This window comes from Antechinus flavipes, chromosome 3 (genome assembly GCF_016432865.1).
Source record: "Antechinus flavipes isolate AdamAnt ecotype Samford, QLD, Australia chromosome 3, AdamAnt_v2, whole genome shotgun sequence".
In the NCBI taxonomy this organism is placed as follows: domain Eukaryota; kingdom Metazoa; phylum Chordata; class Mammalia; order Dasyuromorphia; family Dasyuridae; genus Antechinus; species Antechinus flavipes.
The window spans coordinates 440,539,253-440,558,820 of record NC_067400.1 but is presented as its reverse complement, the minus strand read 5'-3'; the positions used below and the strand labels follow the sequence as shown (position 1 = coordinate 440,558,820).

Genomic DNA, 19,568 nt, shown 5'->3' with positions numbered 1-19,568 from the left:
GTTCAACCTCTCTCAAAGTCTTTTGAACTTCTTTTGTAAGCTGACATGGTGAATTTAAAGCACTGTCTCCCCTTAAAATGTCATATAACAATTGCAATTAATAGGTAGTCAAGCCTAATATTGGTTGCATCCATTGGATATCTCCTATCAATTTCTGAAAGTCATTTAAGGTGTTTAGCTTCTCTGTTCGTAAGGACAGTTTTTGTACTGTAAGCACCTTAGGATATACTTTATATCCTAAATATTGAAAAGGAGCATGTCTTTGAATTTTTTTCTGGAGCTCTGTACAATTTGTAGTTCCTTAGTGTTTCTATGGTCTTTTGTAGACATGCTTCTAAAATTGTTCCTCAGGTGCACATCCCAATATATCATCCATATAATGTAATAGCATAACTTTTGGAAATGCTTTTCTTACTGGAGCAAGAGCAGCAGCAACATACATTTTTCATTCCCTGTGGCAAAACTGTCCATTCATATCTTTTATAAGGCTCAGCTAAGTTAACGCTGGGCACTGAAAAGGCAAATCTTTTCATATCCTCCTTATCCAGAGGGATAGAATAGAAACAATCCTTAATGTCTATAACCCAAAGAGGCCATTCTCTAGGCAATTGAGTAAGAGATGGAAGTCCAGGCGGAAGAGTTCCCATAGTTTCCATCTATTCATTCATCTTTCTTAAATCAGTCAACGTCCTCCATTTTCCCAATTTCTTTCTTACAACAAATACTGGGGAATTCCAAGGACTTAGAAAAGGTTGTAAGTGCCCTTGTTCAAGCTGCTCCTGTACTATATCTAATAAGGCCTGAATTTTATCACTACCTAAGGGCCACTGTTCTATCCACACTGGTGGATCAGTTTTCCGTTGGATAGGAACAGGTGAAAGTGTTGGCAGGCCTTCAACAGCAGCCCTGCTTAAAAAACCGAAGTAGTCATTTTTAACCCTAATTACTGTAAAACGTCTCTTCCCCACAGATTGATCGGGATTTTTTCAACTATAAAAGGAGTAAAAACTCCTGTTTTGCCTTCAAAAGTCCATCTCATAGGGGCAGCACTGACTTCAGCTGCTATTGATCCTCCTACTCCAGACATATAGGTGTCTGCTTTAATCTCTGGCCAGTGACTGGGCCAATTGGCACCTCTAATGACTGTATGATCTGCACCTGTGTCTACCAGTCCTTCCAATGGTAGGCCATTTATATAGATCATAAGCATAGGTCAGTCAGCTGTTACAGCTGCTGTGCAGTATATTTCTGGATTTTGTGGTCTGAAGTCAGAATCTGGGTGACTATCACCAGGTTGTTAGGATTCTATATGAGTAAACCTGATGCTTCTACTTCTCCTGGATGATGTCACACATTGTCTACCTGTATTAGTGACTGGGATATTATCTACACATTCCCCAGTTTCCCACACTGTTTGTAAGTACTCTTAGGAGGTGAAATGGTCGAACCTACTGTGCCTGGAGGCAAAGGATCCATAGGCTGGAGAGGAACAGATTTCACCTCTCCAGGGGGTATCTCAGTTGTCCCAGCTGCATAGAGCTCTATTCTCCCCAATTGTAATTCCTTTCTGCCATCAGGTTGCTTCCTGGCTGGTTGACTGTGTAATCCCCTTCTCCCATCATATGGCTTTCTGGTTGATTGGTCATGTCTGGGTACTGGACTTGTAGGCACTCTTTGGGTGCACCATTGGCTGCCATCATGCCCCAAGTGTTTTTTGCCTTGGGCCCTGGGGCTGGGCCCTTCATCCCGTTTCCCTGAATCTGTCTACATTCTGAGGCCCAATGAAAGCCTCTGTTGCATTTTGGACATGGGGTATTAGGTTTTGTTCTCCCACCCTGTTTTCTCATTCTGTCTCCATACCAACATTGAGCTTTCAGATGTCCTATTTTTCCACACTGAAAGCATCTACGAGTCTCTCTGGAAGTCCCTTGCCAGGAGGGACTCTGTCTTCCCATGTTGGGATTTTGGGAAGTCTGCATCATAGCCTGGCTATAAAAGGCATCTGTGCCCACTGTGGCACAGTGTCTTATGATCTCCTCTAAAGGAGCATCCTTGTGCAGTCCTAGTATAATTCTTCTGCAAACCTCATTAGCATTTTCCTTAGTAAGTTGCCTTATCAAAATGTCTATTACTGTATTTTTACCATTAGTTCGCATGATAGTTGTCTGCAAACGTTCCACAAAGTCAGCAAAGGGTTCATTTGGCCCTTGTGTTATTTTTGTGAAGGCCCCACCCTTGTCATCTTTATTGTGGAGAGAAGCCCACGCTTTGATAGCATTAGCAGCAATTTGCTCATATGCTGCTATGGAATAATTAATTTGTGCTGCAACGTCTGCATAAGAACCTACACCTGTTAGTTGGTCATAGGTGAATGAAGTATTAACACTACTTTGACTATTTTGTTGGGCTTGTAGCCTACAGAGCTCACCATATTCAGAAAGCCACAACAAGTTTTGTCCAGGTTCTAAGCGTGTCCTTGCTATAGATTTCCAGTCCCTAGGGGTTAAGACTTCATAAGCCAAATTCTGTAATAACATCTTAACATAAGCTGATGTAGCCCCATAAAGAGTGCAAGCCTTTTTCAGGTCTTTGAGGATGTCTATATCAGAAGGAGCATATCTTCTACTTTCTTGACCTGAAGAGTTAAACTGTTGAATTCCAGAATAAATTTATAGTTTTAACTCACCTATATCCTTCCCTTCTCTGTGGCCTTAAGTACTGTCTTTTGCAATCTACTCATAAGAGGAGGTGGTTGCTGGGGGGGAGGTGCTGGTGGCACCACTGCCCCCTCCCACTACTCCTCCCCCCTCCATCCCAGAAGATGAAGTTGATGGAGGAGAGTCAATTATCTGTTCCGTAGGTGGGGTTGAAGCTGCTTCATGGGATGGAAAATCACACCCTTGAACCTCATTTAAATCTCCTTCCCCTGTGGGGATATGGTCATTAATCTGCTCATTGTCTTAGGCTTTTTCCCCACACTTCCTCATCTGGCTGTTTGTAGAACTTTTCTTTTTTCTAGAACTTGCAGGATTCTTTAAGGCCAACTGTATTATGTTGTATACATAGAATGCCTCGATGGAAATTGAACCAGGACCTTTATCATTGTAGTATTCACATAGTTGTTATCCCATTCCGCTTCCACTTTATCTGGCCCTATTTCTTCTTCCTCTAAGAACCAAGGGGACGTGGGTTCTAATGTACCCAAGAGTCTAGCGATCTGTTCCCAAGTTATAATTAAGCCTTGTTCCTTGACCAAGTTAAGCATGCTTCTATAGAGCTCCTTTGGGGTGAGGGTGGGGGTGGGGCTGAGGATGAGGGAGAATCTTTTCCCAACATCTGCCCCATTTCAGCTAGAAAAGGTTACTATTCTAGCCCTTAACAAAGTAAGTTCCCTGTTTGTCTATTAAAATACTCACCCAATTTCCTGATCACAGGAGACTTCTTCAGTGAAAGTAGGGTCCTTGGCTCCACGATGGGCACCAAATGTGAAGACCTCATTAGCATCCTGGATACCTTAGAATTAGCTGGAGTCAGAATAAGCAGAAGTCCTTGATTTTTATTCTTTATCGAAGAGAGAGGAGAGCCCATGGGCACAGAAATCTCCTCTTCTCCCGCTCAGAGCCACCTCGCTTATGCTACTCATCCTCTAAATTCTCCACTCCATCTCTCTATAGATCAAGCCTGCACAGAGTAGTGGGCAGGGCCATTCTTTTTCCAAGCATATGCTAATAGAGTATTGTTAGCCTTAAGTGCTCAGACCTCAGTGCATCAACTTAGTTTCAGCCCATTACAGGAGATAAAGAAGTTCTATTTTAGTGGCAACATCTTATGTTTTAATGGTTATCACTAAACGGTGGTAGTATTTTTCTGTATTGTCCATTTGGACAAGTTTTATGTGGTTACTTGAATAACAGAATTCAGATGCATTTATTCAAAATTTAGGTGATATTTAGGAATTTAAACATGAGTTCTTTTAAAGGAAATGAGTCACGCTTGTATATATAATTTTGAAATCTGTATCCCTAAAGAAAATTCATCCTGAACTATATCTAACTTTGCAGCTTCATTATATAAATAACACAATTCGTGTTTTTGAGAATATTTTTAGTTTAGTTTTTTTTAATCACAAGAAAGTCAGTTCTGTTCTTTAAAAGAACATTTTAATATATTTGTTACCAAACTATCATTTGTCATCTCTAGACAGTTTAGCCTTATCTAATTTTCCAAGCTGCTGTATTCATTAGCGATATATTGATTACAAACACTCATTTACTAATGAGATCCCTAGGTGAAATCAGATCTCAAAATCCTGATGTTGATGGGCCCTGGTTGGAAATATTTGGTGTCTGTGTATCTACAGCTAATGAGCAGCTGTGAAGAACAGGGTTGAGGAAAGTGCTCAGTATAATTACCAGGATACCATAATTGATTTTAACAAGATCTACATTTCTTATAATTGTTTTATGCAATATGTTAAGTCATATTTTAAAATGTTTAGATAAAAGGGAACAGACACCAAGAAAAAAGGCTGGAAACTTCTAGGATCCTGTTATACAAGTTTCACATTTCTTTTTTGTTTGTTTGTTTTTATTCTTTTGCAAATTTTGATGGTTAGTATTTCCTTCAGTTGCTTATATGTTATAGCCATTAATAACAACCACTCTTGTCCCCAAAACATTAGATTAATTAACCATTTCTCAATTAATGAGATATAGCAATTAACAAACTTAACATACATTGACCTTATCCCCTTGACATTGGTTTAGGCATTTGACTTTTTTTTTTTTTCAGGTAGAAACCATTAAGCCTTACCATTACATTTGTACCCCTAACTTCTTTCCTTTGCTTCCACCTGTACATGTCTTCAAAAACTAAGTGACCCTACCTTGTTGTCCCTTTCCCACACACTTGCAATTTAAGTGCTGTAGTCTTTTCTCTACCATTATCAATATAATCTGTCTTTAATTTAGCAGATTGTATTTGAGAGCTACTATAGCTAAAATGTGATCTCTCAAGAATGTTTATTTTTATTTTTTGTCTATTTAATCATTCATTTGTTCTTTCATTTATTAAATAAACAAGGATTTATTAAGTCTGGGGTACAAACACAAATAGCATATACTCTCTTTTAATGTCATTAACCTGAGATCCATGTATTTAGCTAGTCTGGCTTTTGGACAATAGAACTATATAGTTGATTTGCTTGAGCCATTTCTAGCTTGTGAGAACCTGCCAAAGCTTACTCTCTTTTAACCATAGATTTCTCTATGTAAAATATATGGTGTTAAAACAGAATTCTAGCGGATGTATAGAATTTACATATAATTATAATTGAAATAATATATTCTATCAAATTCAGTATTTAGTAAATTCTTACATGAAAAATATACATTTTTAGTCACTGTGAACACAAAGGACAAAATTAACCAGTGTCAAGGTCAAGGATTTTACCCATTTTTCTTGGGAAGGGATAGTATGGGAAAATTTGCTACTGCTAAGGAAATCAGCATCTTTGCTAGGTTAGTTTTATAGTAAGTAAATCCTCACTTCCCAATCTGCTTTTTTACCTTAAAACAGTGAGTTCTTAACCTTTTGGGGATGATCGTCCCTTTTGACAGTCCACTGAATCCTATGGACTCTCCAGAATAAAGTTTTTTTTTTTTTTTTATTTGTTTTTAAAAATTAAAGTAATTGCTAAATTACAGTTAAAAGTTTTTAAAAATGTATTTTTTCTCATCCAGGATAAAAGAACTCCCTGGGGTTTATCCATGGATCCTTCTAGTTCCATGTACCACAAGCTAGGAATCCACAATCTACTAGAATCATGATGCCATTGGCTACTTGAGAAAAACAATTAATATATTTGGAAACTTGATATTCATTTTCTTATGTATGCACTATTCTATAAAAAAATTTTGAAATGAGTACTACATCAAAGCCACGTGCCACCAATGCAGATAATTGTTCTATATTTGGTAAAAAAAATTCACATTGGTCTAGAAATTTAACAAATTTGGCTTTTATCTTCATAATAACCACTATTTAAATCAGCATTTGTTTCTAGAACTAAAAATATTTTTTCTATTCAGCCTTTTTGTAAAACTCTTACTAGGTGTTCCAATTCCCTTTTCTCTCACCTGATTTTTCAGATGAATATATGTACACTGCCCAATTTTCCAATAATTCCTTTTCATGTATAGACTTTCACATGCCATAAATGTGTTCATGCACAAGTAGAGATGTCCAAATTGTTTATATACATGCATGTCTTTACATCTTTATTCAATGGAATTATTTTAAATGAATTTAATCCATCCACTGTTTAAGGCAAAAATTATTCTTTTCTCTGGATCAATAGCTGTCCATTTTTTTCATTTAAATTTTAATTGAGTACCGTTTATCTTAGGAATCCTTTTCAGATAAAATCTACTTGTTCCCATCTTTGAAAACATTTCCTGTTTTTCATCTACACTAAATTTCATTCAAAAATCAGATTTACTAAAATGAATGCTTTTAAAGGATACTCAAATATTCACTTTTTAGATTTTCTCTCCAGTGGTACCATGGATATGTGTATGTCTTTTCAGAGTCATTCCATAAATTTGTCACAGAGATTCCATTAATTTTACTGGGATTGTCACTGCTTTTCTTGATATCATATTGATACTGGTAGGGCACACAAGCTTTTTGTCAATCTATCCATGCTCTGGTCATACAACTTGCTAAACTTATTTTTCAATCATAAATTTCCCAGTTGATATAATTTATTAAAGTTTTCTTCAAAATGTCTTTTTTGTTTTGTTTTACATCATAAAGCTCATTTCACCATTACCATTGCTACCTCATTGAAACTCATTTTTAATTCTTTGGAAAAAGTAGTTTCTAGTCCTGCAGCTGAACAATTTGAATAGGATGTTAGTATCTAAAAGATAGGTTTTGTTTTTGGGAGAAGTTAGCAGTCATCAAAAGAGCTTTACAATTTTCCGGAAGTAACCTAGTTTGCTATATTTATCTTGATTTATTCTGATCCCAAGATGATCACAGTTTTCATTACCCCCTAAAATAAAAAAAATAATAATAAATCTAGATTCCTCTCCCTTTTCCTTCTAATATCTGCTTTGCAATTTTATCTTTAAATTACTTTGAGATAATTTCTTTTGGATTTTTCATTTCTCATTAAATATTTTTTAAAACTGATTTTGTTCTTCTGTTAAATGATAGTTCTGACTGTTCTTCTTCTATGACTGTTTACCATATTATTTTACATACCATTTTACCTACTAATTATCATTACCTTTGGCTAACACTCTACTAAGTATTTCACTTCATCACCTATCCTTGTCTACTTCTTTTCAGTTTTAGAAGGAAAAACAGGTTCCCCTTGCTAAAGCTAAAACCTTCACCTGTACCTTTAGCCCCATCTCTATTTATATACTCCATTAACCTTGTTGTATCAGTCATACCTCCTCTTTACGCTTTCTTTTCTTGCTGACTACAGACATGTTCAGATACCCGGTATCCTTAAAACAAAAACAATTTCCTTTGGCTTTGTCATCTCCTTAAACTATGATTCTATCTTTCTCCTTTACTTCCAAAATCAAAAAAGAACAATTTAGTCTCACAATTTTTATTTAATTACCATTCATTCTCACCTTAACTCAGATTTCTTAGGCCTCTTTTAACTTTAACATTTAACTGAATGCTCACAGTTTGATATTTTTAACCTCTGCCCTCTAAAAACTCTCTCTAAAGCTTCTAATAACTTTCTTATGACTAAATCACCCTCTTACTTCACATGTTTCTATGATGCTTTATCCTCCAAGTTCTACCACTAAGTTTCTGACCTTCCTTCCTTGTTAGGCTGCTGACAGTTCTTAGATTCAAGTGTCTAGAAGGGCTCTATGAATGATTATCTTTTAATTCCTCTTTATACTCTTTCCCATGATGATCTCACCCACTCCTTTGCTTTTAACTATTATATCTATGCATATTCCTATTAAATATTTATCTTCTCTTAAGTCCAGTATTTCAAGCTACTTATTGGATTTATCTATCTGGATATCTCAAAATCAGTATGTTCAAAATTAAATTCATTTCCACTACCATTTCCAGTTCTGGTACTACTACCAGTCATTGGTAGTATGAATGAATACAGTCACTCAAATTCATAACCTGTCCAATACAGTGGGATTGGGGCAGCTATGTGGGATAATAGGGTATGACTTTTAAGAGGATCCACTCTTGGCATAGGGGAATAAGAAGTTTAGAAAAGAGAGCAGTGTCCAAAAGAAAATAGGATGATGGGAAGACATAAAAAAATAATTTTTTATTTGTTTTTATTTTCACTCAGACAAATGATTAAGAAAAAAATTATAACAACAGGATTTTGGAAATTGCTAGCTATGGTATTTGGGAATAGTAGTAAGCAAAAGTTTACCTTATAAATCAATAATAAGAATATTAGTGGAATTGACCCTAAATGTGCTGGACTGCCTGGGCACACTATTCTAGGCTTCCAGGGCCATACATACCAGTCTTCAGCACCTACTGGATAAACACAGATGAGCCAATTAGGAAGGGCAAACCATCTGTCTTTATTCAGTCAGCCTCTCTGGGGGTAGCAGGAAGTAAGAGAGCAAGTTCTGCTTAGAGATATTTATGCTTCTCTCTTCCTAGATTACCTGTGCCCACCCTACTCAGCACTGCCCTAGGTGGAGACACTGAAGGGAGGCATGTGGAGTGGTGTTGCACCCAAGGAGGAGATGTAACAAGAGGACACCCTTCATCATCTCAAGGAACCTATTTAAAGTTTCTATAACTCCTTCAAAGTACAATCTCCCACCTCAGAGGCCATGCCCCTTTTTATCTCCTGGCCCCACCCTGCCAAAGCTGACGTGGTATACAGGCTATCTGACAAATCTCAGAGAGAGGAATTGCCCTATGCCCCTAACACTAACCGATCTTATTTCCCAGGTATATCATCCATTCAAACAATTGAAGAACATTAAGACCAAAGGTTATGAAAAAGTTCAGAAATTGTTGGAGTCTTGGACTGATTTTCTCTCCCAGATTGAACATCTGTGTCAGTGATTGTAGTGATAGAGAGCCAAAAAAGGAATAAAAGTGGAAGTAATGAATTTGGAAAATAAAAATATTCCTATACTTAAGCCAGAGTCTCCAAATTATCTTAGGAAATGATTGCTTTCTTCTCTATATATGATTCATTCGTCCTATCAATAAAAGGTCAAGTGGAAGTATAATGATGTCTTTACAGAACTCAGCTGAGAAACTTTCTTTAAGAAGTTAGCAGAAAGTATGCAAAAACAAAACCTTTTTTCTTTGTTCCCAGTTTGCCTTTCTCAGTATTAGTTCCTATTTAATCAGATCCATATTTTGTTTCTTTTTAGACATGTAAAATAATTTAAAATATATTTTCTACATTAGTCATGTTGTGAAAAGAAAAAAATGAAAATGAAAATAGTATATTTCAATTTGTATTCAAACTCCATAATTATTCTTCAGGATGTGGATGACATTTCCATCATAAATCTTTTGGAATTGTCTTTGCTGACATTGCAGTGCATTACTGAGAAGAGTTAATTCTATCAAAGCTGATCATCACATGAATAGACAATTTTTAGATGAAGGAATTAAAACCATTTCTAGTAATATGAAGAGGTTCTCTAAATCACTATTGATAAGAGAAATGTAATTTAAGACAATTCTGAGGTACCACTGCATACCTCTCAGATTGGCTAAGATGACAGGGAAGATAATGCGGAATGTTGGAGGGGATGTGGGAAAACTGGGACATTGATACATTGTTAGTAGAGTTGTGATCTAATTGTTCTGGAGAGCATTTTGAAACTATGCCTACAGGACTATCAAACTGTACATATTCTTTGATCCAACAGTGTTTCTACTTAAAGGAGGGAAAGGGGCCCACATATGCAAAAAAATGTTTGTGGCAGCCCTTTTTGTAGTAGTAAGAAACTGGAAACTGAGTGGATGCCCATCAGTTGGAGAATGGCTGAGTAAATTGTGGCATATGAATGTTATGGAATATTATTGTTCTATAAGAAATGATCAGCAGGATAATTTCAGAGAGGACTGGAGAGACTTACATGAACTAATGCTAAATGAAGTGAGTAGGACAAGAGATCATTGTACATGGCAACAACTAGATTCTGCAGTGATCAAATCTGGTGGATGTGGCTCTTTTCAACAGTGAGATGATTCAGACCAGTTCCAATGATCTTATGATGAATCTAAACTCAAGAGAGAGGACTGTGGGAACTGAGTGTGGATCACAACATAGCATTTTCACTCTTTTTGTTGTTGTTTTCTTGCATTTTACTTTTTCTCATTTTTTTTCTTTTTGATTTCATTTTTCTTGTCCAGCAAGAATATTTATGCATATGTTGGATTTAACATATATTTTACCATGCTTAACATATATTGAATTACTTGCTATCTAGGGCAGGGGTGGAGGAAAAGGGGGGAAATTTGAAACACAAGGTTTTGCAAGGGTTAATCTTGAAATTTTTGTCCATGCATTTCTTTAGAAAATTAAAAAACTTTAATAAAAAATTTTAAAAGGTTATCATCACATAACATCCATGCACAGTGTTCTCTTGGTTTTGCTGTCTTCATTCAGCCTCAATTCATGTAATTCTTTACAGGTTTTTCTGAAATTCATATATTCATCATTTCTTATGGAACAATAATCTTCCTTTACATTCAAATACTACATCCACAGCTACTTTACCCATTCTCCAATTGATGGGTGTCCCTTTAATTTCAAATTCTTTGGAACCACAAAAAGAGCTACTAGAATTGTTTTTGTACATGTGGATCCTTTCCAAATATTAGTAGTATTTGCTGGATTACAGTGTAAGTACAGTTTTCTACCCCTTTGGAAATAGTTCCAAATTACTCTACAAAGTAGTTGGGTCAGTTCGCAAATCCACTAACAGTGCATTAGTGTTCCAGTTTTTCCACATCCTCTCCAACATTTAACACTTACCTGTCCTGTCATAATGGCCAATCTGATAGGAATGAGGTATACCACAGAGTTGTTTTTAATTTGCATTTCTCTATTCAATACTGATTTAGAACATTTTTTTTTTTTTATGAAATGAAATGAAAATGAAATGAAAAGTGCTTGTCATGTCCTTTGACCACTTCAAAATTGGGAAATGACTTGTGTTCTTAAGAATTTGACTCAGTTTGACTCAGTTCTCTATATGTTTTAGAAATGAAACCTTTATCAGAAATATTGGCTATATAAATTATTTTTCATCTTTCTGCTTCCCTTCTGATCTTGGTGGCATTAGCTTATTTTGTGCAAATTTTTTTTAATGTGATGTAATCAAAGTCATCTATTTTGCATTTCACAATGTTCTCTATCTCTTTTTTTGGTCATAAATTCATTTATCCTTAGATCAAAAAATAAATTATTCTTTCCTCTACTGATTTGCTTATGGTATCACTTTATATCTAAATCATGTACCCATTTTGAACTTTTCTTGATATATGATGAGATGTTGGTCAGTGCCTGGTTTCTGCCATATTTTTTTTTTTTTTTTCAGTTTTTGCAGCAATTTTTTATCAGATAGCGTTATTATCCCAGAAGTTACTCTTTGGGTTTATCAAGCAGTACATTACTATAGCCATTATGTATAGGCAATATGACACTATTGTGTCATGTGTACCTAATCTGTTTCACATGTTACCCTATTATTTTCCATTTTAGTCAAAACTAAATCATTTTGATGATTGCTGCTTTGTGATATAGGTTTAGATTTGATATCTAATTTAGATTTGGTATCTAGAGTCATTTCCTTTGTATTTTTTTCATTACTTCCCTTAGTCTTCTTGGCCTTTTATTCTTCAATAAATTGGGCATTATTTTTTGTAGCTCTACAAAATAATTTTTTGCTAACTTCATTTGTGTGACATTAGTAATTTGATTAATTTAAATATAATTGTCATTTTTATTATATTAGCTCAGCCTACCCATGAGCAATTGGTATTTTTCCAAGTGTTTAGATATGACTTCATTTATGTGAAATGTTTCTTGAATTATACTCATAAAATTTCTCTTATCACATAGACTTGACAATATAGATTCCCAAATATTTTTTAAATTTTCTACTGTTATTCTAAATGGAATTTCTTTTTCTAACACTTATTGATGGGCTTTCTTGGTAATATAAAGAAACGCTGATGATTTATATGGGTTTATTTAATATCCTGCAACTTGCTAATGTTGCTAATTATTTCAAGTAATTTTTTAGTTGATTTTATAGAATTCTATAGAATATCACCATATGATTTGTAAAAAATGATAGTTTTGTCATTGCCCTCTCTAATTCCTTCAATTACTTTTCCTTCTATTATTCTGCTCTGTCTTAAGCCTTTCATTAAACACTTATTCTTCAAAGGCCATATAAACTGTGAACAGCGTCCATAATGTAATATAACTTACCTAAGATCATATAGCTAATAAATTTCTGCAAACATAACAGAGAAGCGTGGGCTCACCAGGGGTAGAAGCTAGTCCCTTCCCCTCACTCTTGTACCTTGCACTGCCATACTAGGTGCTTCCAGGGCTACTTTCCCAGGTAGTATCTGAGCAGAGCCTGTCATGACTGGGACTGTAATAGAGATATTGACTGGACTTTTGTGGGGATGCAGCATAGGGTCCTGGTTGTAGCCTAATGGTTGGTATGGCTGGTGCTAGGACCTTCCCATTCGTGGTAGTTCCTGATGGAAAGGCAAAGTGGAGGCTGGCCATGGGACCTCATATTCTCTCTCCCCTCCCCACCATCTGATAGGATAGCTTGGGGCCAGCTGTTGCTAGGGCTGGGGCCATTTGCACTTGCCAAGTCAGGGTTGGCAGGATGTACTGCACTTGGGTGATGGCTCTAAACTTGCTTATGGGGTGGCCTGCAGGATGCCATTGGGGCCATTGCCAGTGTAGGGCCCTCTGTAGCTGCTAGCTCACCTTCCATCAAATAGGACAGATTGTAATTCAAATTTCCCTACATTTTTGCATCATTCTTTCAACACTTTTATTTAGGAATTTGAGATGAGGGATTAACTGGGAGAGGAAACACCTCTCAGATTGGTTAAGATGACAGGAAAAGATAATGATAGATGTTGGAGGGGATGTGGGAAACCTGTGATACTAATGCATTGTTGGTGGAGTTGTGAACTGATCTAACCATTCTGGAGAGCAATTTGGAACTATGCCCAAAGGGATATAAAACTATGGATACCCTTTGACCCAGGAGTGGGTCTATATCCAAAGAAAATCATAAAGGAGGAAAAAGAGCCCATGTGTGCAAAAATGTTTGTAGCAGTTCTTTTTGTAGTAGCAAACAATTGGAAAATGAGTAGATGCCCATCAGTTGGGGAATGGCTAGCTGAACAAGCTGCGATAAAGAAGATACTGGCATATTATTGTTTTATAAAAAATGATGAACAAGCTGATTTTAGAAAGGTCTAGGAATATTTACATGAGCTATTTCTGAGTGAAACAAGCAGAAATAATACATTGTACACAATGACAGCATGAATGTGGGATGATCAACTATGAAAGGCTTGGTTCTTCTCAGTGGCTCAGTGATCCAAAGCAATTCCAATAATAATAATAATAATGTAAATTGGAATTATTGATTTGTGTTGGTTTTACATGTGCTTTGAATTGCCTATTATTTATCAAGTTTTTTTTTTTTTTTTTTTTCTGCTTATAGGGATGACCTGTCAAGCTCGGACTTCATACACAGAAGATGAAGTTCTTTGGGGTCACCGCTTTTTCCCTGTTATTTCCTTAGAGGAAGGATTCTTTAAAGTTGATTATTCCCAATTCCATGCAACCTTTGAAGTCCCTACTCCACCTTACAGTGTGAAAGAACAGGAGGAAATGCTTCTCATGTCCTCCCCTTTAATAGCACCAGCCATAACTAACACTAAAGAAAGGAATAATTCTGTGGAATGTTTAGATGGAATAGATGACATTAGTACCAAACTCCCATCAAAGTTGCAGAAAATTACTGGAAGGGAAGACTTTCCCAAAAAACTCCTAAGAATGAGTTCCACAACTTCAGAAAAGGCCTACAGTCTGGGAGATTTACCCATGAAACTTCAACGAATAAGCTCAGTTCCTGGCAATTCAGAAGAAAAACTGGTATCTAAAACCACAAAGATGTTGTCTGATCCCATAAGCCAATCAGTGGCTGATTTGCCACCAAAGCTTCAAAAGATGTCAGGAGGTGCAGCCAGAATGGAAGGAAACCTTCCAGCGAAATTAAGAAAAATGAACTCTGATCGATTCACATAACAAGAGCAGACTTTTAGGCATTATTTAAAGTTGAAGTTAGTAATAGTCCAAATTTTGTCTGACAAAGTAAGCTTCTCCATAGGACAGATTGTGAAAAAGATGGCATTTCCCTGTATTTTCCATGTATTCATGGCAATATTGTTCCTCCCAGGTAATGCTGACTATGTTGAAAATGGAAATTGTAATGGGGAAAAATAAAAAAGAATCCGATATTCTTAATGGGCATGTAGTATCACATCAAGCATGCAATAATGTGCAAATTTCACATTTAGTTTTATGGCATGATTCTTACTATATTTATATTGTACATTCTGAAAAATATTTAAGGAGGTGTTACCCTCCCCTATATTTCTAAAGTGTATAGTAGGCAAAAATGAGTGGATAGCTTTCAGGGCACAGTACAATTTTAAGTTAACATATTTACATATATGTATGTGTACCCATGAACACATATATACATGTACATATATAATTCCAATAGAGATTGTATCGTTCTGTTCAATATAATAGTCCTGCTGCATGTTTACTTTCTTAGAATGCTAAGGTTATTGGCATTACACAATTACTAAACAGTTCCTTGAGCCTTAAATTATTTGTAATCTTAAATTTTGATTCAATGTTTGTTTAAGTTTATCTGTCATTTAGGATCATGGGAGGCTTTCATTTATCCTTTATAAGAGTCATTCATAAAGTTTGTACTATTTTAGGGCTGTGCAAATGATAACCCTTATAGAATCAAGTTTTTAATTGCAAGGCACAAATATGCAGTGGTATCACTATATAAAGTGTCTTTTATGTTTTTTGTTTGTTTTTACAAATGCTGTGAAATGCTAAAAATGAAGAAGTGTTGCTTGATTTGAGCTGTCTGCAGGATTTGGTCCCTTTTCTGGAAAAGTTAAATTTGATTTTTTAAATAATGAAAAGTTTTAAATAATTATGTTTTCTAAAATATCAAGAAACTTACATTGTCAAACAGCTTCTTACAGGACCCAGCACATGAACAAATGCTGAATCGTTATGTTAACGATTAGGAGTCAAGTTACTTTGAATATATTAGACTATGATTACAAGTTAAGTGATGAATACTTTCTATTGCACTGTGAATCAATTGAACACCATATAAACATTGTTGTATGAAATTTTTCTCACTTTTAAACCAAGAAATTATCTGTAAGCAAGATGACCATTTAATAATGAACTAACTATAAGAGATATATAGGTCTAATTTGATTTCAAATTGTATTCTTTTCCTCTGCTAACTAGTTTTATTGTTTATTGTCCTCATTTCTTTCCATACTTTAGCAATTTTTTTCAATTCATTTGATACTATTGATTTGGAAGGGAAGGGAACTTTTTTGCATAAAAGAAATTTATAGGACATAAAAAATGAAAATCTAATGTAACAGAACATTCAGAACAAAATATTAGCAAACTTTTGGATTCACTAGGCTTCCTGCACTAAACTAGTCTAGTCTCGCATGTATTTCCTTAAAGCACCCAGCATATGCAGCGCACTATGTCTGGTACCATGGATACAGATAAAACAAACATTCTCTGCTCTTCAAGAGCTTACATACTATAATGGAGAATGTAAATATTTAAACAAATATATACATGTTCATTTGAGAAGGAGGAAGGGGCAAGTACTAATTATTGTCAGGATTATGAAATAATAAGAATTGACACAGGAACTGTGATTTGACCAATAGTATTTTCCTAACCCCCACTTCTGAAACATTTGAATAGTTAGCATGAAGTTGCAGTTACTAATCAATGGAATACCTGAGACAGTAATATGGAATGCATGAGTAAATTGGCCATTTGAAGAGGTAACCATAGTTTTTATGGCCCTTTTTATAAAGAGCAATCTGTGATGGAAAGGGCAGAAAAAGCAATGCTCTATCTTCTAATTTTCCTTATTATAGGAGGAGTGTGTACTTTGACTTAGTAACTTCCTAAGGATCATAGATTTAGGGCTGGGAGGAATCATAGAAAACATTATCAGATCCAACCCCCTCATTCACAAAAGATGTGATTAAGTAGCTTGCCAAGGGTCACACATTAGATTCAAATTAAAGTCATCCTAACCTTTGGTCCTGTTCTTTAACATTAGGCCATGTATTATTGCTTGGTAATTCTGTGGCATTGATTCATGTTTTCTCCAGCACTAGAGTAGTTATTTTGAATGTATATAGTAGAGTAAATGATATTGTAGAAAAACAGTATATCTTAGCTCAATGGTTCAGGAGATCCTACAGTTCAAAACTTTTCATAATAAAACTGATTTACTTTTAATTCCTAATATGGTAAATATCCAGAACTAGAACCCACGTAAACAAAACTGTCTTTGAGGGGAGAGATTCCTCAATAATTTTTAAGACTATATTTTTGGTCCTCAGACCAAATAGTTTGAAAATCACTGGCTGAGTAAAGAGGCCTAGCTGTGTGATAAGTCACTTGTTGATCCCTGTAGGCTCCAGGCAAGTCTTTAAACATTACATATTCATATTGGAAGATTGAAGAGGCTTTGCTTCTCAGGTATCACTGGAAGAATTTCCTCTCGCCCCCCTTCCTGACCACCCTTTACCCCTCCACCCCTGCTTTCTGTCTGTCTTTTTGTTTCTATGTCTTTATCTTTTTGTTTCTCTGTTTCTGACTCTCTCTCTCTGGCTCTCTGGCTCTGTCTTCTCTCTCTCTCTCTCTCTCTCTCTCTCTCTCTCTCGCGCTCTCTCTCTCTTTTTGTCTCTCTGGCTCTCTTTTTCTCTCTTTCTGTCTCTCTCTGTCTCTCTCTCTTTCTCTCTCTCTCTCTCTCTCTCTCTCTTTTTCTCTTTCTCTTTCTCTCTCTCTCACACACACAAACACACACACAGAGACAAGTAACTGAATATGGTGAAACTCGTAACATTAAGACTAAAAAATCAGGACAAATTTTGCTCTGAATGAACCATTACTACTTCTCTGTCTCCTAATGGCATCACCTCTTATTCAAGTATTTCCCTATCCAAAATGTGATTTATTTATCTAAGAATAAGGATGCAATAGGATTTAATGAATCCTGCTGGAGTCAGGTGATCAAAAAGTAGTCAACAGCAATTTGTTAAGTACTTAGTATGAATCAGGGATGAGGTAAGATTGATTACACAAAAAAGGGCAAAAATTTATCCTTTGGTCTCAGGAATTCAGATTCTAATGGGAAAAATGTGGATATAAAATGTACAGTATAAATGGAAGGTAAAATCAGAGGAAAGGCATGCTTTAGTAATTACTCAACATTGTGTATAAAGCCCATTTCAGTCCCACCATTTAAACCCCCCCCTTTTTTTTCCAGAAAATGAATAGATTATGTGTTATGTTGGGTGAAGGGATTATAGTTTATTAGTGAAAGTTGCCTTATATGAACAATGGATGTCATTTCCAGAAAGGTACTCTCTGAAGTACATTTTTAAATTTGACTTATTTCTAAGATCTTTCTATTTCAAATGGGTTTGTCTGAGTGAATCTTGTTTGTCCCTGTTGTTTCTTTTTGTGATATAACACTTTGCTTTCTAGGATTGGGGGTGAGAGACACTCAGGGTAGTTTTGTCATTCTCAATGAATTCATTAATATGAAACAGAACTGTGTTCACAGTTATACCGAGTATAGTTAACAGAGAAATGATGTCCTTTTCTCTCACTTCACCAATTATTGGCATTCTCTGACCTCTAGTCCAATCAAATCATCTTATTACCAAATTGTTCAACCTGGAGGCTCTTGTCAAAGTGATTTTTTGGAATTTTTGTTTACTCTGTGTATGGTGCCCTTCCTTAGCACAACGGCCTTATATGTTTTTATGGACTGAATAAAATATAAATTTCTGGGCATTGTCACATGGCAGATTTTGTGAGACTTAAGCCTTAGGAAAGAGTCTGTAACAAAATTAAAAGAGCATCAAGATGATCTTTGGCCCATTGATGTTGTGATCAGTATTGTAATGGACACTGGAATAATACCCTGCAACACTAAAAAATGTTCAATGAATTGAGTAATCTTACTTAAGTTAGCTACTACATAATATTCCCTTTTCATAGAATTCTATGTTGCAGAACCCTTCAAGATGAACATGTTCCAACCTGATTCATCCAAACACTGTAAATAAATAAATGAAATAAAATAATTTTGATAATTTGTGTCTTCAACTTTAAAAAATCATATGTGAATTCATATCTTAGCCATCTGGTATGACATGAAAACACATTCTTTGATGAGTGTACTGAAAATAGCAAATAGAACATGATTCTTTTTGAACTTTTAACTTATGGAAGGTTGCTAGTTAACTAATACAATGTACTTCATTGTCCCAGTACATAAGCCACTCACTTCCTGATAGTAAGATAGGCACTTAGGCAAATTTACTCTTTTAGAGCACATAAGGGCCACTTAATGCATGCTTACTACCAAGGAATAACATAGAAAGTGTCCAAAAGCTGGTTTATGATATGTTTGTAAGACTACTACTGTCTCATCTCTTATAGTTTTGCCCAGCCTTAGGGCTAAACAATATAAAGGCGGTTCAGATTAACTGCACAGCAGGTCTGTGTTCTCTACTGTGGAATCTATGCTTGAATTATACTGTAAAGTGTACATATTTAAATTAGAATCAAAACAATTGCATTTTCTGGCATGCAATCTCTAATTACATAAATGTACAAGTTAATTTGGGTAATACAGAATATAAACTCTTGTACTCAATACTGCAAGCTCAGTTTTATCAAAGCTTTATTAAACTTTCAAAACATTGTTGGGTTTATTTTTTACAGTGTGCTTGTCATTTTTGGACTTTCCATCAGCTGATTATTTTGAGATTCTCTGGGGTAAGTTTAATTGTGGTAAGGCTTAATCCCCCTGAGATATAATGATATAATCAAAGTTGCTTCCTGTAAGTAAATTGGGAGCTTTTTCCCCCTTGCCTTTGTTACTTACAGTATTAGAAAAATATAAAATATTGTTATAGCCTAGTAGCCTAACTGTATTTTATTCAATAATCCAATAGAAAGATCAATGCGAGAAAAAAAAAAAAAAAGGTAAAAGTGCATAGGTTTATTAAACCTAAAGGAGAGAAGAAATGAATAACTTTAAGGAATTGGATTTATATACAAAAGGTTCTTAACCTTTCCTCCCCCACCCCCACCCCCCATCATGCATTGTTCTGGAAATCTGGTGAAGCTCATGCATCTGGTCTGA

General features: G+C 35.5%; 1 protein-coding gene across 2 annotated transcripts in view; it reads left to right on the top strand.

Annotated features, from left to right (window-relative positions):
• Positions 1-15,281, top strand: part of KCNJ3 (potassium inwardly rectifying channel subfamily J member 3) — a 217,698-nt gene extending 202,417 nt beyond the window's left edge. The window contains exon 3 of one of the 2 annotated variants that reach the window (XM_051986369.1): positions 13,761-15,281. In XM_051986369.1, the coding sequence (XP_051842329.1) occupies positions 13,761-14,347 (587 nt within the window). In that variant the 3' untranslated portion in view covers positions 14,348-15,281. The remainder of the gene's footprint in view (positions 1-13,760) is intronic. The other variant, XM_051986371.1, reaches the window with a different exon arrangement.
• Positions 15,282-19,568: the final 4,287 nt, after the last annotated feature.